The 25,766-nt window shown below is 40.8% G+C and overlaps 1 protein-coding gene across 2 annotated transcripts; it reads right to left on the bottom strand.

Annotated features, from left to right (window-relative positions):
* Nucleotides 1-815: 815 nt before the first annotated feature.
* On the bottom strand, nt 816-25,766 carry slc25a18 (solute carrier family 25 member 18). 2 transcript variants are annotated; one of them, XM_052119510.1, is made up of 10 exons: nt 25,660-25,766; nt 22,790-22,936; nt 22,415-22,537; nt 17,836-17,891; nt 17,419-17,509; nt 17,037-17,152; nt 8,849-9,035; nt 6,943-7,112; nt 4,257-4,332; nt 816-3,565 (listed from the first exon to the last, which is right to left on the bottom strand). In XM_052119510.1, the coding sequence occupies exons 2-10, from the start codon at nt 22,807-22,809 to the stop codon at nt 3,424-3,426; spliced, it is 981 nt and encodes a 326-aa protein (XP_051975470.1). In that variant the 5' UTR covers nt 22,810-22,936; nt 25,660-25,766; the 3' UTR covers nt 816-3,423. The 2 variants fall into 2 exon arrangements, with proteins under 2 accessions (XP_051975470.1, XP_051975471.1); XM_052119511.1 differs by lacking the exon at nt 25,660-25,766 and adding an exon at nt 25,391-25,520.

Below are 25,766 nucleotides of genomic sequence, written 5' to 3'. Positions count from 1 at the left end.
GAATAAATATTAGTACCTAATGAATAAGTACTAGTATCTAAGGAATAAATATTAGTACCTAATGAATAAGTACTAGTATCTAAGGAATAAATATTAGTACCTAATGAATAAGTACTAGTATCTAATGAATAAATAGTAGTACCTAATGAATAAGTACTAGTATCTAATGAATAAATATTAGTACCTAATGAATAAGTACTAGTATCTAAGGAATAAATATTAGTACCTAATGAATAAGTACTAGTATCTAAGGAATAAATATTAGTACCTAATGAATAAGTACTAGTATCTAATGAATAAATATTAGTACCTAATGAATAAGTACTAGTATCTAATGAATAAATATTAGTACCTAATGAATAAGTACTAGTATCTAAGGAATAAATATTAGTACCTAATGAATAAGTACTAGTATCTAATGAATAAATACTAGACAGGAGAAATCTCACCAAACGAACACCTTGGCAGAACAAAAATGTCACTGCATTTCATCATCATTTGTAGGCAAACGAAGCTAAGCCTGTTCACCAAGTAAGTATAAATTAGCCTTAATTCACCATGGGTTTTTATAAAGTTTTTTTTGTTAAATAAGGTCTTTGATAAACATTACTTGATGACACATGGACGTTTTGTTCTACAATTACACCTCAAATGACATATCGTCAAGTGATTTTTGCCACAGACCTTATTTTTCTCATAGGTTCAAATCCCCCATTATAAAAACCCATAGGAAACCAGGGCCAAAGCGAATTCTCTTCCGGGTTTTTGGACTATAAGCTGAACAGCAAAATGATTGCACATCCACGTTTTCTGATTATTAACTAATATGCAAGGACTTTTATTTTGAAATGTTCATACAAATTGTGAGCAATTAAAAGCGTCAAAGTTTTCTTTTCACTTTTCAAGTGCATTTAAGATGTATCTCTATTCAAGATTGTGTTCACTTGTGTTTCTCTGCATAGTTAGAACAGTCTAATTCTGACATATCACACTGTGCCCTTTACTACAGAATAATAATAAAAAAAAACATCAGAGTCAAAAAACATGGAGGGCACTATTAATTCCTATACAACTAATTATCCACATAAAAGTAAACAAAGACACAAATGATGTAAAAGGGTTTCAATACTTTAAAAGCAACTGGTCCTTTTTGTTACGTTTTCAGTGAAAATTTCAGTAAAAGACTTAATTGGCAAGGATAAGGCTTTATTGCATTTCATTTATTTTGCACTCAAAAATATCACTTAGAGAGCATTACAAAATGAAGCCCATAATTATGCTATTATTCCCTACACAACATGTAATGTTGTCCCTCAACGTAACATATGACAGGAAGACAAGGCCTCAACAGCATAACCCAGCAGTCTCTTCAGATGTACTGAGATTTACGGAGAGACTAGGATTAAAGTAGCAACCAGATTACAAAGATTAGGGAAGCAGACCCTACATACACTGATTTGCTTCTTGTTTTGCTGTTTAAAGGGTGTAATTCATCTATAATCTTGGTTCAGAACTGTATATTGTCAACATTGATTCAAAACTACTTACTGCCTTCTAAATACACATTAATGTAGATTACTAACAAATGAATCATTATGTTCATCATGATTTATCTTGGTTTAAAACTTTAACCAAACAAAATTAAGGGCAAAGGCACCCACCCAATTTCAGCCACCCTGGTTCCGGATGTATGTTTCCCATTCATTTTTTTCCATAGCGATTTCATATAATCCTTCATAAAACAGTTCTAAACCATCTAGCTCCGAGGTGAATCACAACATTCCAAACTTTGATTTGAAGCAATACATTATTTGAAAATCAGACAAAAGAACAAGAATGTGCACTTAACGTCTTCAATGAGGGAATGAACTGCAGTCCCATTAGGCATTACAAATGATGTTATTGAATTAAAAACTGTGGAAAAATATTAAAATAATTATATAAATGTAATATTCAAATATATAAGCAGTTTGAGAGCAAAGAGAGACCGACTTGGTTGTCATCAAATTGTCACTGCACCATGACCGATTGGTGGATTTTCCCCTCAGGATCATGGACAATGCAGTCTTTAACAGGAATTCTGCTATTAAATATTATTAATTTTTTTTTTAAATATGTTGAAATTACTCAGAATGATGGCTATAGCTAAGCATATACCATTGATTAACAAACTCTGAGCTCGTGTATTTAAAGGTTTATTAGTTATTGTTAATAATAAAATCCCCTATGGCAAAAAATGTATGAGATTTTTACTTTCGGAACCAAATTGTTGCTCTATTGCAATAATAATAGGTGTGTTCGACTTGAACTGTGCTTTGCCTTACCGCTCAGCGTGATTTGTCGGTTGCAGTCAGGGGAGGAGTTGAAAAGAGAGCCGTTAAGCCGTCACAGAAGATTGAATGATGTTTGCTTTCTTTATTGCAGATGAAGTGGAATTTAGATATATAGTAACCAGAAACATTATGTATTTGAAAAGGTTATGTGCTGATGAATACTGTCACCATTGTCATTGGTTAGTCTGGCCAATTGGAACAAGCGATGTCGATCATCAGACTTTGTGCAGCCACTTTGGTGCAACTGCGCTGACTGAGCCAGGCGGCTGGTCTCTAAATGTTGTCACGGTTCTTTGATGGCATATGTCATGGTGAGGTGGCATTGGCGCATGTCTAAAGTTGGACAAAATTTCTACCTGACATGCACTGCTTCATGTACGGTGCTGATCGGTCTGCATAGTGCTGCATGAAGTCGAACACACCCAATGATGTTTTTCAAATAGATCACTCCTTCTGTCTGTCATTAGATGGTCAGAACAGGTAGCTCTGCCCCAAACTCACGGCATTGGTTGAGCCAATGTTACGGAGTCAGGCTGGTAAATATGCTCAAACAAACAAAGCAATGTTTTGAAAGTGCTACAGAGGAAACACTTTTCTGGAAATCAAACTACGGGTGGCTAACTTGAAATTCTCTGCATGTTAAACTGGCATTAACATCGAAAAAAATTAAACACTTCGACTTAAAAAAACAAAACAAATGAAAATACTTAATCATTACAAAATAGCATAATTAAACTCTGAGGAGAAAAAACCCTGCCAGATTAGTCAAAACAGGACCCTGTCTTACCTAAAGAACCTGGTTTACAGCTTTTAGATTCTTAAACATGGTTAGTGTGCAATTTTGGCTCTTATGTAAGCATTAAACAACCCTCCTCTGTTCTCCCAAAGTGTTTGACCCTCCTTTGGTTGGATACACGGATTTCACTCCATTTTTTACATCGTATTCACATCTCAAATGAAATCTGGGACATTCTCTTCTTTTCCTCTCCACATCATTCCTCTTCTCTTCCCTTCTTTCTTGTAATTTTTCTCCCTCTCCTTCTGTAGAAACAGCACTGTGTTTTGATGATTGAGGTGACGTCACTTGCTGCTATCCCAGCAGCCCTAGCACATGCTCACCAACGCCCAAGAAGTACACGCCCTGGGCAATGCCGAAGAGAGGAGCGATGACCAGTGCTCGACACATTGCTCCTTTGAGAAGCGCTGCTGGTCCCTCTCGTTTTAAAATGCGTCTGTAAAAGGGCGAAGGCGTGTTTACAAACGTTCACATACTATACATTTATATTAAGGTGGCTTACATATAATGTGTCCATAAAATTTTTTTATCAACATCAAGATTTTAGGTTGAAAATTCTATGTATTTATAGAGAATGATATCTTAGATGCTTAGATCACCATTTCACCATCATCTTTTTGCCCTCACTAGTTCATTTAAATGGTACTTTTATGTGACAAATGCATTTTGTAGAAATATTCCATGTAGTCTCACAATTAATTAGGTTAAAAGAATTTGTATAATGGAGTTTAAAATAGCTTTAGATAGAGTATTGTATTTCACCCCAGGACATATCAACTTTCCAATAGTATTTGATTGGTATTTGGTTAACTGTCGACTGTCTGCCATATCATCCACAAAAAAGTATCCTAAAAGCTTTGGTAACTTGGTACTCTTTAAGTAGCTGGTAGTACCATATAATTACCATGGTATATGACTATGGTAATCCAAGTAGTATGGTACATACAGTATATATATCAAAGAACCATGGTATTACCATATGATACCATCTCTTTACCATGGTACCATCACATTACCCTTTTGTAAGGGATATCTAGATGTTTCAGCTTTATGCAAACTTTACTTTCGAGTTTCAAACTTGAGATAAAACCTAATAATACGAATTTCGATACAACGAAAATACTTACTGTGTGCAGTCAATGATGCCTCTATAAAAGTCCTCTCCCTCTCCCTTCTGTAAGGTCTGTAGACGGGTCTTTATAACTGAAAATGACAAATAGTATCACTACATGACACTTTCTGTCTTCTCAAAACTTTGCAGTAACAGGTGTAGGTATAACCAGACAGTTTTTATATTATTTTGGTTGTTTTAAAAAAAATATATATTTTCTCCCCTTTTTCTCCCAATTCAAAATGCCTAGTTCCCAATGTGCTCAGAGTCCTCGTGGAGGCGTAGTGACTCCGGGTGAATCCGGGTGGTGGAGGACGAATCTTAGCTGCCTCTGCGTCTGAGACCATCAACCCACGCATCTTATCACGTGGCTTGTTGAGCATGTTACCGCAGAGACATAGCGAGTGTGGAGGCTTCACGCTATTCTCCGCAACATCCATGCACAACTCACCATGCACCCCACCGAGAGTGAACCACATTATAGTGACCATGAGGAGGTTAACCCGTGTGGCTCTATCCTCCCTAGCAACCGGGCCAGTTTGGTTGCTTAGGAGACCCGGCTGGAGTCATTCAGCACGCCCTGGGATTCGAACTCCAGGGGTAGTAAGCAGCGTCTTTACCACTGAGCTACCCAGGCCCCCAGAAACAGACCTACCTTTAACTTTAATTTCTCAATTCTGGTTTCCCAAACAGGTTATTTCCAGGCACATGCAAATGGAATCAGTGTGCGCAGAACTCAGCAGAAAAATCCTTTCATGTTTGTTTATTAAATATTTTGGCTAGTTTCATGATGCTTTCAGCTATCAATAAGAGTATAGTACTCACAGCTCTATTTAACAAATTTTAATATGGTTAAAGCCCTTCTGCAGATTTTTCCTAACAATCAGTGCAGAACATGCAAAATAAAAATAAAAAAAGTTACAGATTCTGTCTGGGCCTGGTTATTGTTGTCCTGATCAATGAGATTTTCAGTTTAACCTTTGTAGACCAAGACCTAAACATGTATCTAGGAAATAGGTACTTTATGTTCTACCACATTTCAAAGGTAAACATCGGTGATGGATCAATAAAATAAATGGGTGATTGTCAAGTTTTTGACTCTCTGCAGTGGTGGTTGTTGGTTGTAGCTTGTATGGTCCCCCCCACCACTGCCAACAATTTGTTAGCGAGGGTGGTGTGTGGTTCTGAAGGGGGGGCTGCCATCCCCGGCAAGATGCCGCCCCTGGTGGCTGCACATATTGCCCATACCTAAATCTGCAACTGACTCTCTAAACAATGTTATGTTTGTTAAGTAATGTTCCAGAGAGAACTGCCAAATCTTGAAATAAAGACACTGCAGTGGCTGCCAACTTTTCCACGGTCCAAATAATCCTTCTGTCCCCTTTACTGCTGTTTTAGGAAACAAAGAATGATCTCTCCCTAGAAACAATAGACTTATTAAAAGAGCTCTAAACAAAAAGGGTTTTTGAACGCTAATTTGCAGACTTTGCACTTTCTTTTCTACAAATGAAATGTTGTGGTCCACACATCACAGTAGGATTCTCACACAATGCATGGGGTACACTAATTAATCCGAAATACAAAAGAGTCATGCTGTTCCTTTACGAAATTTTGGGAGTAACCTACTTTGTAAATTGTTCAAAAAATGTCTCCACTAATTCACGAGAGAAACCATATATTAGTAAACGAGATTTCTAAAGGCTTTGTTATGCGGCTGCAAAGAGTGTTTTTAGCATGTTGCTATGCTAAAAACACTATGCTATGGTGTTCTGGGAGGTTGATAGATGGTTGCTTATTGCCCTAATCAAAAGAGCTTACCCCAAGCCCCTATGTGATATTTTGGTCCCTCCTATCATGTAATACTCTAAGAGTTTTTTGTTGTTGTTGTTGTTGTTGAACAAATTTGTTCATGCTAGGTGAAAAAGATTGATTTATTGGTAAAGGTTTCCCAAAAAAGAAAATTCTGTTATTATGGTAAATAAATGGTAAATGGTCTGCACTTATATAGTGCCTTTTTACCTTAGCGGTATTCAAAGCGCTTTACACTGTGTCTCATTCACCCAATCACACACACATTCACACACCAATGAGAGCAGAGCTGCCATGCAAGGTGCTAGCCTGCCATTGGGAGCAACTTGGGGTTCAGTGTCTTGCCCAAGGACACTTCAGCACGTGGTGTCGTGTGGGCCGGGAATCAAACCACCAACCCTGTGATTAGTGGACAACCTGCTCTACCACCTGAGCCAAAGCCACCCCAATAGTTATTATTTACTCACCCTTTACAAATCTGTATACCTTTCTTTCTGTGAAACAAAAAGGAGATGTTAAACCGAATGTTAGGGACTGACAGCCTTAGTCACCATTCACTGTCATTTTATGGGGGAAAAAAGCAATACAAGTGAATGGTGACTGAGGCTGTCAATCCTTAACATTTTGCCTAAAATTTATTTTGTGTTCTACGAAAAGAAAGAAAAATCCTACAGGTTTGAAATGATTACAGAATTTTCATTTTTGGGTAACCTACCCCTTTAACTCACTAGCCTCACCCAAGATTTTTTCAGTAGCACACTAGTGTTGAAGAAGGCTTAGGAATTAGCTTGGATGGCTTGTTCTGCTAACTGAATGGAACATTTATTTGTGTGCTTTTCAAAAGAAGAGAGCATATTGTGTTGTCCTCTACTCCTCTCTTGCCTGCATCTCACCATCCAGGGGAGTGACAGCTACTGCGGCCACTGAGCCAGCCATGCAGCCAGCCACGAAAGACTGCAGAAAGGGGGCCCGTTCCTGGGGGTTGCTATAGCGATCCTCTGTCCGGCCCACCATGTTGAGGTTGGCAAACAGTGGGAAGTAGATCATGGAGAAGGGGACATCCCTGGAAAATGTGGAAAAAAAACATGGAGCCACAGTCATGCAGTAGAATAGACATAGCTGCAGGGCATTATTGATGAATCATGATTGATTGCGGTGTCTGATTACTTTTTATCTCTAAATGGGGTTCCTGTAGCTCAACTGGTAGAGCATGGTGCTATCAATGCCAAGATCATGGGTTTGATTCCCAGGGAACACACAAACTGATAAAATGTATACCTTGAATCAATGCACTAAGTCGTTTTGGATAAAATGTAAATGAATGAGAAACAATGTAAACTGAGAATTTAATTGAGAATGCTTAAATTCCAAATAAATTCCTGAATTGAATGTGAATTGAGGTTGCAAAAAGAAAATTGATTTTTTATTGAAATATTATGAAATATATAAGCTTCAAGCATAGTTTTTAATAATATATATTTTTCAGTACTTCACCCAAAAATTACAATTCTGTCATCCCTTACACACTCGTAGTTCCAAACCTATGTAGCTTTCTTTTCCCATGAACACAAAAGGAGACGCTAGGCAGAATGACAGCCTTAGCCTCAGTCACCATTCACTTTCATTGAATGGAAAAATGCAATGTCAGTGAATGGTGACTGAGACAAACATACTGCCTAACATCTTTTAAGCTCCACGGATTCAGAAAAAGTCATATTTATTTCAATATATTTAAAAAAACTACCTTTAATTTTCATGGTTGAAGTAATTAATTTCCTAGATTGTTCTTATTTACTCCCAAATAAAGAGTCAAACAACATGAAGCACTTTAACAGGACATCTAAGAAAGTCTTCTGTTCAGCAATTCAGTAGATTCCTTCCTGTCATTCCAGTTCAACATCCTATAATCTGAAAGGGAGCCAAATCTTAAATTTCACATTTTTCCCAACCCTACTGTGAATGTAGAAATATTATATATTTCAGTAGTTTAGACTGTAGAGCCATTAATCAGAGACAAGAGACTAGAGATAGACTGAGCTTAGGCTGCTCTCATTAGAATTCCATTATGAAGAGAATTCCGCCTATGGTTCATTAGAAGCTATAAATAACAGATCAGAACAGTCAGCTGGGTAGGTTACATTAGTTCATCTGGGATTACATCACAGATTGGAGGCAGCTTGCAGGGCAGGGGCTGTAAGGATAGGTGAGAGGGTTTATTTGTGTGGGCGGTCTTTAAAGGCAAGGGTGAGAGGTCATTCTGACTTTATATCCATCCTTTTGTACTGAAACAGTGTGTGGATTTGCTGGGAGAGCCAACTCATCACCTAAAGTTTTTTAAAGATTGTAAAGGATGGGAAAAGATCACAATATTAATTGTCAAACTTTGCTTTAAATTACCAGACTTAAAAAGGACATTTCACCCAGAAACAAAAGTCCTGGCATAATTTTCTCACCACTATGTTTTTCTGAACCTGTTTGACTATTGTAAGAGTCCAATATTTTAAGATATTTTTATGTTTGTATATGCCGAGTAAATATTTCAAAAATTTATGTTAAATATTATTTTGTATTTATGTAACAGATTACATATTATTTAGAGAAAGGGAATTTTTAGAGAAATAATCTTTTTCCAGGGCATGAAAAACCTGGAAATATCAGTGTATTTTAAAAACAATGTGTTTTCCAGGACTGAAGAGTCACAGAAATTAATAAAATCTCAAAAGTCATGGAAATTTCTATAGCAGAAATATAAAATGTTACTCCAGATCTGCATGAGTTTAAAGGGCAATTGTGCTGTACCTCATCAGTGTAGCTCCCGCCCCCTTATAAAGACCTCTGAGGCCTCGGGTTTTAAGAAGCTCCAGAGTGATGCGGGTCGCTGACGGTCGAGGGGGGACATTGTTGTCTGGTTGGGCTACCCGGGAGGGAACCAATGAGGGGATCGGACCAGTTGCAGGAGCAGAAGCAGTGACAGTCCGCTGAGCAGCTTGTAAAGACAAACACAGACCACTTTTAAATCATTTGGGAAATATTAAATACTTATAAGCTTTTATAGCAAAGGCGTGCTACAACTTTATAATACGCTGATTGAGGCGGCCAAATATGGACTGGATTCCGGTCAGAGAATCAGAGGTCGGAGGATAGATTCTTCACAAAGATGTATTTATTGAACAGTCTTTCTGGATGCCATCTGAACCAGTTATTCTTTGGCAATTATGTCTGTATTAATGGTATCAAGTCATAAACGCATTAAACAAACATGAGTAAGTGTGCAGAGATAAACATTCTCCAAGACCGTCTTCCTGTGTGTACCACTATAATCCATCCGTGTAGCAAACGACTTTGATTCCTAGGACAGGCTTTCGTACACAGCCGCCCCCAATTATCTGACAGGATAATTGTAAACACCAAGAAAGTCTGAAAATCTAAGGCTCTTCCTCAAAGGGAGGAAGTGGAATCAACCTAACAACTGGACGAGTGTAGGATTTCCCATTAACACTGACGCGAGCAGTGCGGATTTTCCCATCAGGTCCAGCCAATGTCTCAGACACTGTGCCCACAGGCCACAGGGCACGAGGAAGTTGGGGATCAACAATGAGAACCACTTGGCCCACAATTAACTCTTTGCCATCCTTTCTCCACTTTTGCCGCTCCTGTAAACTTGGGAGGTAATCTCTGATAAAGGCAGTCCAGAAATGATCCGCCAACACCTGGCTATGTCTCCATCTGCGTCTTCCGAGCAGGTTGGTAGAGTCGAAAAAGACTTGAGGTAGGGAGGCATCACGACGGCCCATTAGGAGTAGGTTTGGAGTCACTGGGTCAACATCTGCTATATCGGAAGATACATAGCCGAGAGGCTTGGCATTTAGAATACCCTCAACCTCCGCTAATAATGTCTGCAGCACTGGCTCTGGCACCGTTTGCTCTCGCAGAATGACACGTAGTGCAGTCTTTACAGATTTAACTTCACGCTCCCAGGTTCCTCCGAAATGAGGAGCATTAGGTGGAATGTGGCGGAATCTGATCTTCTGTGGAGCAAGCAGCTCTTGAAGCTTGGGTGCCATGACATCAAAAGTGTCCCGTAGTTCTCTGTCTCCTCCTACAAAGTTGGTGCCGTTGTCGCAGAGCAATTCCATGGGCTTACCTCGTCTTGCTATGAAGCGACGCAGAGAGAGCAAGAATGCATCAGTGTCAAGGTGCTCCAACAGATCTAGGTGCACACATCGGGTTGTCATACACTTATAAAGGATACCCCATCTTTTCTCATGGCGACGACCAACCTTGACTGAAAAGGGGCCGAAACAATCCACCCCAGTACAATAGAATGGCGGTTGGTGAAGTTGCAGCCTGCAAGATGGAAGATCGGCCATTTGGGGAACTTCAGGCTTGGCTCGCCAGAACTGACAATCTTGGCATTTTCGTTGGTGCTTACGGACGGCTTCTCGGCCCCGAAGTATCCAATACTGGCGACGCAATTCCGCTAGCACCCTTTCAGAACCAGGATGCAGAAGTCGGCTGTCCATTTCTTTAATTATCAGCTTCGTTGTAGAATGACCAGGGTCTAGCAGTATAGGGTGAATAGCATCAAGGTCAAGGTCAATAACTCTACGTAACCGTCCCCCTACTCTGATAAGACCTGTGTCCTTATCATACTCTGGTGCAAGGGATACCAAACGGCTGGTAGCTGGAATCGGCTGTCCAGTCTTCAAAGCTTGGACTTCTAGTGGGAATGAGTCCTGTTGAGCTTGGGCCAGAATAAGCTTCTCTGCTTCAACATAGTCATCTGCTTGCAGTGAAGAGTCACTGTTTGCAGCAGCCGCCCCGTGTAGGGACCTGACAGTAGCCTCAATAAGCTCTAGCCATGTGTGAGATTGATCAGAGTCCACAAGTAAATGATTGGTGACTTTAACAGTGCCGATGAACGCAGTTTTCCTCAACTCACTGATCTCCGATTCTACCTTAGTAACGGGTATAGATGGCCACTGGTCATAAGGTTGAAGGAGGAAGTCTGGTCCTGAACTCCACGGGTGAGGTCCTGCTATCTGGGTCAGTGTCAGGCCTCTTGTGATGTAGTCAGCGGGGTTGTGAGCTGAATCAATGTACCGCCATTCAGCCGTGTCTGTGAGGGTCTGAATTTCTGCTATGCGTGTCCCTACAAATACCTTGTAGCGACAGGACTCAGAGGTGAGCCAGTTCAGCACAGTCGTCGAGTCAGACCAGAGGGTGACTGTCTGGAAATTATGAGGCAACTCCGTCTGGATCACCGTCGCTAACTGGGCGCCAGTCAGGGCTGCACTCAGTTCCAAACGAGGCATGGAGAGGCATTTTCTGGGAGCCACTCTGGATCTGGCCAGAACAAAGGCGACATGGATGTGGCCTTGATCATCAGTAGTACGCAAATAGGCCACGGAGCCGTATGCTCTTTCTGATGCGTCGCAGAATATGTGGAGTTCCCGGATGGCACTAGGGTAATCAGCACAGGCTGGGGCATAAGGTCGAGGAAATTGCAGCTGAAGGAGATTAGGAATCTCTCGCAGCCAAGTTAGCCACTTCTCTCTCAGCTGTAAAGGTGTTATTGGATCGTCCCAGCCCAAATTCTGTTTCCAGAGGTCTTGGATGAGAACCTTGGCCCGGGTGATAAACGGGAGGATATACCCCAGCGGGTCATACTGACTGGCCAAGGTCTTGTACACGTTTCTCATGGTAGGCTCTAGATGCTCGGTTGATCGCAACTTATAGCCTAGGGTGTCACTGAGACAGTCCCACCGTAGGCCCAGAGTGGGTTCTTGTAGGTCTGTACTGGCTTTTGTCAACCACAGTTCACTGTTAGCAGACCGGGCTTCTGCAGGAAGATGTCCGATTACAGAGGGTACATTGCAGGCCCACTGTCTGAGGTCGAAGCCTCCCTCAGACAGTAATTGACGAAGTCCATCAACTACCTCCTTAGCTTCACCAGAGTTTGAAGTGCTGTGCAAGCAGTTATCAACATAGAAGGAATTCTCAACTATGTTAACCAGACTGACCTGGTCGTTCTGGTGGTCTTGGGCACTGCGCTGGAGGGCGTAAATGGCGCAACACGGGCTGCATGTAGTTCGAACGGAAGCACCTGCCATTCATATATCTCAGGCTCCTGGTCTCTGCACATGTCCCTCCAAAGAAACCGCAACACTGGCTTGTCCTTGGGCAACAAGCGTACCTGATGGAACATAGCTTTTATGTCCCCACTCACGGCTACTGTGTGTTGTCGGAACCTCAGAAGCACACCTAACAAAGAGGATCCCAGCATCGGACCAGGAAGCAGCTGACTGTTCAAGGACTGACCCTGATGTTGGAATGAACAGTTAAAGACGATCCTGTTCTTTCCATTGTGTTGTACGATATGGTGTGGAATGAACCAAGACTCCGAGGTATTGTGTGCTTCTTCTGCAGTTATCTTGGCTACATATCCAGCAGATTCCAACTTGCGGATTTCAGTGCAGTAGGCTTTTGCTAATTCAGGATCTCGTGCCAGTCTGCGCTCAGTACTTCGAAGACTAGGAAGAACAGCTCTTGTCTGTATGGAATATGGTCATGGGCATGCGTCGGAGCAATGGTGTAGCATAACGTTGAACGCCATCTACGTTCACACTGGTTGTGGCGTTCTGGAGCATAGCGAGAGCATCTTTGTCCTGTTTGGACCTGGTGACCATCTTCTCATTGTATGGGAAGGTGTCGACTTGCCAGAGACGTTCGACGTGCCGAATCAGATCATCCTGAAGCGGAGTGGTGGTGATATGAAGGCACTGCTGATAACACCGTGAGGGCTGCTTGGGGCTCATGGGACCCTGAAGAGACCATCCCAGCTGTGTTCTGATGGCTATTGGACCTCCGTCTGGTCCTCTGCATGCAGGCTGTATCGGCATTAAGAGGTGCGGCATGTCAGAACCAATGAGGAGTAGTGGTTTGACTCTGTCAACAGGGGAAAGAGGAAGATCTCTCAGATGACGATAAGCTCGTTGAAGCGCAGCCACTGGATAGTTATGTTCCGCGAGACTCAAACCAGTCGCAGTGAAAGCATTGGAGATAGTGAACCGCTGCCTGGGTTTGGTGACTGCTGAGACCTCGAAAGAAACGGACGAACCTGCGAGTTCTGTGGAAGATTGCTGAACAGTCTGTAAATGAAGTAACTCTGGGGTACAGGTAAGCTTGAGCTGCTGCACTACAGGGGGAAGCACAAGTGTTCTCTCTGACCCATCATCAAGGACAGCATGTGTCTCCATAGTGTGATGTTCATTGTGAAGGAGGACCTTGATGACCTTCAGCATGACTCTAGGTGTACGGTTCGGTCTGTCCAAGTAAACCCGGGTTGATGGGAGGCTGACGGTGAGGACAGCACTGGTAGTGTCTTTGATGGAATCGTGAAGAACTGTGAGATGTAGCTCTTTACAGATTCTACATGGACGCTTGAGGTTGCAAGACTCTACAGCATGGGACCGTCCACATCTCCAACATCGTTTACAATCTTTAATCCAAGATGCAATCTGGGAAGTAGTCAACTTCTTGAATGCCTCACAAGAGTTGAGATAGTGATCACTGTTGTCACAATGGGGACAGTATGGCTTGGGCTTGGAGCTGAACTTAGAGGCTGTCGACTCAGGAGTTTTAGCTACACTCTCACGTGTCAGGAGAACTGGCTTCGGCTGCCCTCTTGGATAAAGTACTCCTCGAGCTCTACCGAGAGGCTTCGGAGTTTCACTCTGGAACATAGCCACTGCTCTGCTAGAGATGCGTTTCGCTTGGGACTTAATCTGAAGCCAGTCGGCGAAATCAGGTAATGTGTAGGTCTTGTCGGTGCCGGTCTGGAGAATACCTCGACTTAGGCAGTATTCAACAAAACTGTCACGATAGGCTGGTGGCAGTTTACTCAAGAGACGGTCTACATGCGAGCCACACAAAAGCTCAGTAACCATTCGGGCCTTCAAGAGTTCTCAGCATACCCACTAAAGACTGTACTGACAATGCAAATGAGTCGAATGCATTAGCATCACCCAACTTAAGAGGTGGGGTGTTCATGATGGCACCCAACTCAGACTGAACAAGCTGTCTTGGTTGTCCATACTTGTCTTGAAGTGCCTGCAGAGCAGCAGTGTAAGGCTGGGGATGATACATGAAGGATTTAGCTAGCTGATGGGCACTAGGAAGTTCCAAATGACTTAAGAGAACATGGTATTTATACTGTTCACTGATATGATGGTGATTACTCAACAAATTGTCCAATGCTAACTTAAACAAAGCAAAGTCACTCTCAGTGCCACTCTCGAAAACAGGTAACGTGGGTCGTGGAATGCCATAGGCTGATGCGAGCAAAAGCTCTGGACTTCGGTTGAGGTGAGTAGGCAGTTGGGGGAAGAGGCACAGATGCTTTAACATAACCAGGAGTATGAAGTGTCGTCGCCGATGCTTGGTGGCTGAAGACAGGGAGCTGCGATGGACCTGGAAGTGTTGTCACCGGCGTTGTCGCTGTCTGTTGTAGCCTGTAGCGATGGGTAGGTAATGTGGCAGTAACAGGCTGCTGTGTCACACGCTGCATGCCGCTGCTCATGGGGTACGCAGTGGACGTCGGAACGGTGAACACTCCTGAAGATTGAGGGGCCACATTCGACGGTAATGACACACAGTGTACTGGCACGGCAGTAGAAGGCAATGGTGCAACGTCAGGGACTAGCGATGAGAATGCTTGTGGCCCTGGGTCACGTGCAGTGGGCATGGGTGCATCCGATGAGTGCGGAGCAGGTGAGGCCCAATGTGGCGGTCTAGGTTTCGCTGCAGAGACATCAGGATCAGGCAGTGCTGTAAGACAGGGCAGCAGCGTTGACGTCACAGCGGGTGACTGGAAGGGGAGCTGCTGAGGTTCGTAAGACATAAGCTGCGGTGAACAAGCCTGGCTGCGCTCTGATGCAAGCTGTTGAACATTTGGAGAACCAGAGTCTGTAGGGACTGGAGTGGTCGATCTAGAGTCTACAGAGAGCATAGAGGATACAAGCTTAGCTACTTCGAGTTCAGTCTCTGCTTCTTGAAGCTTGCGCTGTCGTTCTAATTGTTTCAACAGGGCCTCCTTTGCGGCTAGCGCTTCCTCTTGCATGCGCTGGGCTTCTTTAGCTTGTACCTGCAGTCTTTGGTATTCCAGATCAATCAGCGAGTCCTCTACTACTTGCTGCTTTAGACTGTCATACTGTCTCTGTTTGATCTTTTCCTCCAACATAGCAGTTTGGACGCTAGAGAGCTCTGGTGGGACGTAAACGCCAGCGGACGTAATGGAACGCCGACTGGTCCTGGATTGAGCGCTGACACCACTGCGAGACGTTTTTCTCGAGCTGCTTCGGGGCTGACTAGGACAGTGAGAGGAAGCCTTTGGAGGAAGGTCCCCAGCAGGGTGGTAGCCAACATCGTAATCATCCAGATGTGTAGGCAGATGAATCTTGCGTCGAGGTCTGGACGTTGCCTCAGATAGGTCACTTTCTGCTTTGTCCATATTGGTTCGGTTTGCTCTCAATCCGGCTCGAAGGACCACTTATATAGCAAAGGTGTGCTACAACTTTATAATACGCTGATTGAGGCGGCCAAATATGGACTGGATTCCGGTCAGAGAATCAGAGGTCGGAGGATAGATTCTTCACAAAGATGTATTTATTGAACAGTCTTTCTGGATGCCATCTGAACCAGTTATTCTTTGGCAATTATGTCTGTATTAATGGTATCAAGTCATAAACGCATTAAACAAACATGAGTAAGTGTGCAGAGATAAACATTCTCCAAGACCGTCTTCCTGTGTGTACCACTATAATCCATCCGTGTAGCAAAACGACTTTGATTCCTAGGACAGGCTTTCGTACAGCTTTAAAGGGATAGTTCAGCCAAAAATGAAAATTCTCTCATCATTTGATCACCCTCATGCCACCCCAGATGTGTATGACTTTCTTCTGATGAACACAAATGAAGATTTTTGAATGGTGGTCAGACTTTTGAAGCTCTAAAAATCACATAAAGGCAGCATAAAAGTAATCCATACGACTCCAGTGGATTAATATACATCTTTAGAAGCGATGTAATAGGTGTGGGGGAGAAACAGATCAATATTTAAATAATTTCTTACTAAAATCTCCACTTCAGAATGTGAAATTGGAGATTTATACTAAAAAGGACATAAATGTTGATCGGTTTCTTACCCACACCTATCATGTCGCTTCTGAAGATATGGATTTAACCACTGGAGTCTTATGGATTACTTTTATGCTGCCTTCATGTGATTTTGGAGGTTCAAAGGTCTGACCACTAGTCAAAAATCTTCATTTGTGTTCATCAGAAGAAAGTTATACACATCTGGCAAGAGGGTTTGTAAATTATGAGAGTTTGTTCATTTTTGGGCGAACTATCCATTTAAATTCATCCTGTAGTAAAATAGAGAATTTTGTAAGCATGCATATGGAATGTAATGTAAACGGTCTGTTAAGATTCCTGTTATGGTTATAGAGAAAATGCCCCATTCAGTTAACCTGGATGTTATTTCTTTCATAATTTACTCACCCTCTTGTTATTCCAAACCCTTATGACATTCTTTCTTCGGTAGAACAGAAAAGGATTTGTTAATAGGCACAATATTATCCTCAGTCACCATTCACTTCCATAGCATCTTTTTCTATACAAAGGAAGTGAATGGTGACTATGGCTAACATTCTGCCAAACCACAGAGTTTGGAACAACATGAGGTTGAGTAAATAATGACAGTTTCATTTTTGGTTGAACTATACCTTTAACATGGACCAGGTGTTAACTGTTATGCACTGATAAACACTAACATAGAACGAGGCATTTGTGACACCATCGTTTGTTCCTTATAATAAAACAGTCTCTTTTATTTCTGGCTAACCTTTGTACATGGTGAGCCAGCCCAAGATAGAGACCTACATACCCTGGATGACACTCAAGGCAGCAAATTAAATGCACTTACCCAACCTGCCAGCATCCTGAAGTTGTATTTTTAGCATTTCCATGGGGGTGGTAACTACCACCTGACAGGTTCCAGCCCCACAGCCAGCAAGGATTTCTCCCCACAGAGGTAATTTTCTATGGGCAGTTGGGGAAGATAAGATCATGTAAAATAAAATAAAAAAAACACCTGTTATTGTTCTATTAAAGGAGATTACTGCAATGATTAACCAAGGAAATAAGTTCTTATTATAATAACTAAAACATTATTTTACTTTTGTGTTCCATAGAGGTTTGGAACAACATAAGGGGGAGTAAATTATGACAGAGGTTTAATTTTTGGGTGAACTATGCCTTTAAACGGTATAGAGTTGCTTGTATACATGATTAAAAGGGGTGGCTACCCATCTTTGGAGAGTTTTTGTCTGAAGACATCATTAGCAGCCAGTTTGATGGCTTTCTCTGGAGTGACTAGAGTAAGATTCACGGCAGCTCCTGTCAAATGTTATAAACAGTACATGAACAAAAAATTATCAATCATGAAATTATGAACATGCTAACAACCAGTCTTACAAACATAAAACACAGCAAAATAATCGAAAATGAAGTCTAACTTTGAACTCTTGGAACTATGCAGTTATATATTCTAAATAGATATGCTAGTTAATTGTTACACATGGTAATCGTTAAGCATGCTGTTATGGTAGTATTATCCTGTATCAAGATATCCTGAGGAATTTGCATTTACTCTGACTTAATTAATGGCAAATCGGTTACACACAATTGTTACTCGTAGCTAAAGGGAAAAAGAAGCATCATACCTCGATACATGCCAAAGTAGCCCTCCATTTTGATCGTCTTTGCCAAACAATCAAGCCTTCAAAACAAAACAGACATGTTTTAATATATAATGAATGGAACACAACAATATGATTGTCTGTTGAATGCTACTGTCAATGGAATGTTCTCATCTCAATGAAAAACACACAGAAATACTCCAAGCCAAGTAGTTTTGAAGTTCTTTAAGTTCCTTCAAGACCCTAACCCTAACCGTAACCGTAACCCTAATTGGTGACATCATTTACTCATGCTCATGCTGTTCCAAACCTAAAAATACTTTTTTTTTTCCTCCCATGGAATACAAAAGGATAATTTAGGTAGTGTGTTAAAGACTGACTGCCGGGTTCACAATATATGAATTTGGTCATGATTTTGCTATCCGAGACAGATTTCGGGGATTGTAAAAGATTTCTCTTGTCATGGGGCAAAACCTGCTGTCTTTGATAGCTTAGTTTGAAATGCAATGAGTCTTAGTCTGTGGCAAAGTTGTGTCAGTTTCAGAAATTCTGCTTCGCAGTTGTGCAGTTTGACTGCTCCTCTGACAGCCAGATGAGAGTTGAAGAGTTAGCGTCAATTGGAACGACTGGGTCCAAAGTCCTGAAAAGAGGGTACTACAGCCAACCTCCAGCCCCTCAAAATGATCTGCCTGGCGATCATGACACTGGTTAAGACCCAAGTCTTTATGTGTCTATTTTCAATGTCAATGACCGCCCCATCACCCAAGACAGTGGAGTCTGGGGCAAAATGATACCTGAATGCCTAACACATGGCACACCAGACTCTGCTCCTTTAACCAAAACTGTTGTATTTCAACACCCCCCAAAAGACCAAGCCTAAACAATTTAGAGGGGGTCCAACAGAACCGATGAAAAATCTTGAATTGTACAAGGCTTCAGATTTAGACCGGTTGACTTTGTATCCTGAGAATTTGGAAAAGGAATAAATAATTCAGTGGAGGCAAGGCATAGATTTAGTAGGATCAGAGACTAATAATAAAATATCATCTGCATAAAGCAAAAGCTTATGCACCACGCCTCCCGACACCACCCCTGGAAAATCATCCTCCTTTCTTATCGAGGCCGTTAATGGTTCCAGAGCAAGACAGAACAATTATGTGGAAAGAGGGCAACCCTGCCGAGTGCCCCTATCCAGAGTAAAATAATCTGAAATTAATAAATTTGTTTGTACCGCAGCTACAGGGTGTCCAATCAATAAACGTACTACCGAACCCATCCATTTCCAAAATCGTAAAAAGATAATCAAATTCTACCATATCAAACACCTTTATGGCAGCGACCGGAGACTGATCATTTGCCACTGACCAAATTATATTGATGAAACGCCTAATGTTATCAGAAGAGCTACAGCCCAAATAAACCCCACGTGATCTAATATATATATATATATATATATATATATATATATATATATATATATATATATATATATATGAGGAGATGTTTTAACTGTACTTAATCAGTTAGCTAAAGTTTTTGCATCTAGCTGGATCAGGTAGATTGGACAGTAACTTTTACACACACTTGGATCTTTGCCTTTAAGAATCAGACTGAACCAGGCTTGTGTCATGGTTGGAGGAAGCTTTCCATTCTTTAATGATTCAGAATAAACTTCTAACAAAAGTGGAACATAAGATCTAAAAAATTCAGCGGCAAAACCATCTGACCCCGGAGCCTTGCCTGTAGGTAAGGCCTTAATTACTAGTTTTTTGCTCAGTTGTCAATTTAGGGATTTCGAATGGTTCTACAAAATTTTTAAATAGCTTCATCAGTAGATGAAGATGTGGAACTGTAAAGATCAAGATATAATTATTTAAAGGCATTATTAATAACAATGGCCAAGGTAAACATTTCACCACCAGCAGATTTCACAGAGGGAATGGTAGAAAAAGACTCTCTCTGCTTTATATATCTATCCAAAAGCTTCCCTCCTTTGTCCCCGACTCAAAGTATGTCTGTCTTGCCCTAAATAACCAAAACTACAGTTTCCGCAACAATATAGCATTACATCTGTATTTCAATCGGGTCAATTCTCTGAGGCCATTAGATGACATTCAGCGCTTCAGCTCCACCTAGGCACTTTTAATATTCCCTTCCAACTCCACGAGTTCTCGTGCTTTGGATTTTTTTGGTGAATGAGGCATATTGTATGATCCGACCCCTAATAATCGCCTTAAGAGCCTCCCAAGCCATGCCCACATAGGATACTGAGGACCAGTTGGTCTCCATATAGACACCGATTTCAGTCTTTAGCATTTGTTTGAAATAAGGATTTTGCAAAAGGGATACAATAAAGCACCAGCTGTATGATTTCTTTTTCTCCATTTGTGGCAACATCTCAGGGCGTGATCCACAACAGATGAAATGAGAGATCTATTCTAGAATAAAGCCCTGATCATCAACGTTAGTTCTTTCTTTTCTTAACAGAACATAGTGACTTCTTAACTCATATTTGAAGCCATTGAGCCTTCACTTGGATATTACTTTTTAAATAAACACTTATTTTACACTTACGTTAACACACACACAAAAAAAAAGCATTAATAATATATTTTATTGCTTAAAACTTTGTCAGCCATAGCGGCTTACTTGTCGTGTTTAATTGTTTGGAACACCAGATGTCAATTCATTTCAAACAGTTTACAGATGTTTCGAGTAACAAACCCAATTTCAATACATTTGTAATGAAAGCCCCATTGCTTCAGACAGCTTTGTTTTCTAATCACTACTCAATGGATAGCAGATGATGACAGAGAGATTCAGGTAAGCAGGCTTGCGTTTCACTAGATAAAATCCATCTCCTTGACCTATAGAAGCCAACAATTGTGATAAACTGAACATAAAGATGCTGTGTCTGCGACATTATGTGGTGCTGCAGGCATGAAAGGTGTTTTCTTGTGAGAACTGCAAATCGAAATCACGAGAACACAAGGGCAAATTAAGCCGTAATCATGAGAAATAGAAATGTGTTATGTTGAGGTCACAAGAAAATTAACTCTTGATCACGAGAAAACAAGACCAAGGACAAAAAAGGCTTCCGTAGAATCGTAATGTCGCACAGTGTGCCATGACTTTTACCCAAGATCTCAATGGGATAATATTTTACAGTATGACAAGCAACAACCATAAAGGATTGTAAAAATCATACAGGGTGCACGAGGCTTTAGTCTCAAATCACTTTCATTATACGGAAAAAACATTCATCAACATTCTTCAAAAATATCTCCTCTTGTGTTCCATTGAAGAACAAAATTTGTTAGGGTTTGGAATGATATGAGGGTGAGTAAATGATGACCGACTTTATTTTTGCATGAACTATCCCTTTAAAATTATTCTTTGCAACTAGAATAAACCAACCAAAATAAGCAGTAGAACATCTCTTTAAAACAGATAGAAACCTTGTTTTACTGCCCTCTGTTCTCCAATGTCTGTTTCCCAAACCCCGAAGCAGACATTCACAAATAAGTGAGTAATGTTGCAAAAAAATAGCTTTAAACATGGCAGTAGAACTCTTGCCCACAAACCACTTTGGTATTTGCTGTGCCACTTACATAAGTTTACAAAGAATATGTCAGTTGCACACACATTACAAAAAAGTATACTTCTCCTTATCTTTATGTTATCACAAATTACAAAAAAAAAAATAATCATTTGGGAGTGTAAACAATCAGTTTTTTTAGATCAAACATGAAGTGGCATGTGACGAGTTGTTTTGCATCATCTGAGTCATACAGGAAAATCCAAGGCAATCATTTTAAATTAGACAAAGTCCTCCACCCAGTGTAAAACAATAACACGTCTTCCTTACGAATCCCTTGCTTCTAGTGAAACTTTATATGCGGTTGTTTTTTAAGATACTGAAATATTCTTTTAATGATAAACACATTGTAATTTTTTTTCCATACAGAAACCTAATATATGGTAATATATATAAAGCACATATATAATACAGTATGTATGTTCACATTTGGTTCTTACTCATATAAAATGTAACATACTCATAAATACATGCAAATGTATTTAAAAATACTGCAAAAATTGCAATTTTCATACAGTACATGCAACATATTTTTCCCAAATAACAGTGGTATTTGAATATGTACATACACGCCTAAATATATGAACTATAATTGTATATATATACACGTATATGTTCATACGCACGTGCCATATATTACATTTCTATATGAGTTACAATGTTCTGTTGGCTCTCCAAACTTACTGTACAATCAGAGACACAAAACTAAGTACACAGATTAAATAAAATAAAAGAGGTCCACACTTGCGATTTTGCATCTCGCACATACAATTTTAAACCAATACATTGTACATTTTTACAAAGCAGTACTTTTGAGTAACAGCTGTGACTCTAACAACTATCAAATGACAATATTCATATAGGCCTCCTACAACGCCACACTTAAAACCACAAATTTAAACTCTCTGATACCTAACACCAGAATTTGATGCCACAACTAAGTTAAGCATATGGGAGACATGTGTCATTATAATGAATGGGAACTCATAAAGACATGGTACTCACATTCCACTATAGACACGAGCACCCTGCTGATTCTGGAGGCGGGTCTTGGCGAGATCAATGGGAAAGACGCAGGTCACACCCACTAATCCAGCCACGCCCCCATTAATCAGCTTAGCAGGTAGGCTGTAAACACCAGGAAACAAACACGCAAGCACAAGCAAACCCATACACACACCACACACACCACACACACACCACACACACCACACACACACACCACACACACACCACACACACACACACACACACAAAAACGCATGCATGCCCATGTCAAATAGCTTAGATGGATGCCATATCTGCTTGTTAAACTAAGATTGAATTGTAATCTACCAAATTAAATAGAAATTAGGGAATCAGAAGAAGATGAACATTTACCTGACTTTCTTCTCAGCCATCTTGGCCACACTTTAACTGATTTTCTTCAATTCTTCTCAATCTGTGGCAAAGGTTTCAACACAAACCTTCGATGGCCAACCTGGCCAGCCTCCTGGCACAGTATGGCAACCTTCACACACTTCTTTTCTGTGAGAACAGACACTCTTTGATAAAAATTAAATCAACCTTGAACTTGCTATTAAGCAAGAAAAAATTAAGACAAAATGAAGTAATGACAATTACAGTGCATCCGGAAAGTAATCTCTGCGCTTCACTTTTTCCACATTTTGTTATGTTACAGCCTTAGTCCAAAAGGAATTAAATTCATTATTTTCAATGACAACATGAAAGTTTGTTTGAAATCTTTGCAAATATATTAAAAAAATAAATAAATGGAAAAACACATGTACATAAGTATTCACAGCCTTTGCTCAATACTTTGTTGAAGCACCTTTGGCACCAATTACAGCCTCAAGTCTTTTTGTGTATGATGCTACAAGCTTGGCACACCTATTTTTGGGTAGTTTCTCCCAATCTTCTTTGCAGGACCTCTCAAGCTTCATCAGGTTGGATGGGGAACGACAGTGCACAGCCATTTTCAGATCTCTCCAGAGATGTTCAATCGGGTTCAAGTCTGGGCTCTGGCTGGGCCACTCAAAGACATTCACGGAGTTGTCCCGTAGCCACTCCTTTGTTATATTGGCTATGTGCTTAGGGTCACTGTCCTGTTGGAAGGTGAACTTTCACCCCAGTCTGAGGTCCAGAGCGCTCTGGAGAAGGTATTCATCAATCCTCACTAGTTTCCCAGTTCCTGCTGCTGAAAAACATCCCCACAGCATGATGCTGCCACCACCATGCTTAACTGTAAGGATGGTATTGGCCAGGTGATGAGCGGTGCCTGGTTTCCTCCAGACATGACGCTTGCTATTCAGCCCAAAACGTTCAATCTTTGTTTCATCAGACCAGAGAATTTTGTTTCTCATGGTCTAGGAGTCCTTCAGGTGCTGTTTGGCAAACTCCAGGCTGGCTGTCATGTGCCTTTTACCGAGGAGTGGCTTCCGTCTGGCAACTCTACCATACAGGCCTTATTGGGGGAGTGCTGCAGAGATGGTTGTTCTTCTGGAAGGTTCTCCTCTCTCCACAGAGAAATGCTGGAGCTCTGTCAGAGTGAGCATCGGGTTCTTGGTCACCTCCCTGACTAAGGCCCTTCTCCCCTGATCGCTCAGTTTGGCCAGGCGGCCAGCTCTTGGAAGAGTTCTGGTGGTTCCAATCTTCTTCCATTTACAGATGATGGAGGCCACTGTGCTCATTGGGACCTTCAATCCTGCAGAATTTTTTCTAAACCCTTCCCCAGGTCTGTGCCTCGATACAATCCGGTCTCGGAGGTCTACAGATAATTCCTTGGACTTCATGGCTTGGTTTGTGCTCTGACATGCACTGTTAACTGTGGGACTTTATAAAGACAGGTATGTGCCTTTCCAAATCATGTCCAAACAACTGAATTTACCACAGGGGACTCCAATCAAGTTGTAGAAACATCTCAAGGATGATCAGTGAAACAGGATGCACCGGAGCTCAATTTTGAGTGTCACAGCAAAGGCTGTGTATACTTACGTACATGTAATTTTGTTTCTTATTTTGAATACATTTGCAAAGATTTCAAACAAAATTCTTTCACGTTGTCATTATGGAGTATTGTTTGTCAAATTTTGAGGAAAATAATGAATTTAATCCATTTTGAAATAAGGCCGTAAAATAACAAAATGAGGAAAAAGTGAAGTGCTGGGAATACTTTCCAGATGTATGTCTTTTAAATGTCACATTCTCCACAATTAAAACTGGTGGAGCACATTTTCTTTTCTAGAGTGCATAAACATCCTCCCTAAAAAGTCTCTCTAATCTCGCAGCTAATGAGGTTCTGACCTCATGAATTAACCTAGAAAAGTAGGTAAAAGGCGAGGCTTATCAGCATGACTTCCTGTGCTTCAACACAGTATCAACATCACTTGTTAAAAAGATTTCAACTTGGACTATCTACAGTATTGACCCAATCAGTCACATTCTCTTTCTTTTTTTCTGTATACTTCAGTGTTGTACTTTTAGTTTCTTTTTTTTACAGTAGATTAGACTAGTACAGCAGAGTAAACTTTCTATGGTTGGTTGCAATCTATCATGTTCATTAACTTTTTTCAAGTCTTTTATTCATAATCTGAGGTTAGAATTTATACGCATACGGGAAAGTGTATATTCAGGGTTCTGTAAATGGTCCACATTTCTTTTATATTTTCTCTCAATTAACATGATATCCTAAAACAGCATATCTAATCATTACAGAAGATGAGGATTTTTTTTTTTATATAGTTTTAGATTTATTATAGTATGTCACACTGCTTGAACAGCTTTAAGTTTCATGTCACTTACCTATTAAAGCAGATTTTTAAGACTTTCGAGTATTTTTCATTGTGTCAATCCTTGTCCATACTTTTTCTTCTCCTTCTCTTTTTGCAAACCTCTGTTTTTTCCTTTTCACTTTTTCCTTTCTGCTATTTGTTTCCATAAACCTTTATCTCATTTGAGGTACCATTCTCCCATTTACTTTACCTCTATTCCTTCAACATCCTCTCTTTTCTCTGTCGCGTTCTCTTGCACTCGCTCTGTATTTTCTGGAGCCCAGTGGCATTCTGAGCATGCCTGCTTTCTTTGAGTCCTGCTCTTTTCATACCCCTCCACTGCCAAAATACAGACAAGATCCTTCCTAACTAAGACTTTCCAAAACCAACCCAAACAGATACACTGTCACGCGACCCTGCACATTTGACCATTACACAAGTTTGTGACTCTATTTGGGAAAATAATTATGATGTTCTTACCTCTGTCAGTGTACTGACTGGTCAGATCAAGCCGTCCACATCCCCCTCTGCATGCTGACAATGTGTGCAGCAGCCGTAGTCAAGAGATCCAATAGAGCCAGTCGCCA

Source organism: Xyrauchen texanus, chromosome 46, assembly GCF_025860055.1.
Source record: "Xyrauchen texanus isolate HMW12.3.18 chromosome 46, RBS_HiC_50CHRs, whole genome shotgun sequence".
In the NCBI taxonomy this organism is placed as follows: Eukaryota; Metazoa; Chordata; class Actinopteri; order Cypriniformes; family Catostomidae; genus Xyrauchen; species Xyrauchen texanus.
The sequence above is the reverse complement of the archived record's forward strand: the minus strand, read 5'-3'. Positions and strand labels throughout refer to the sequence as shown.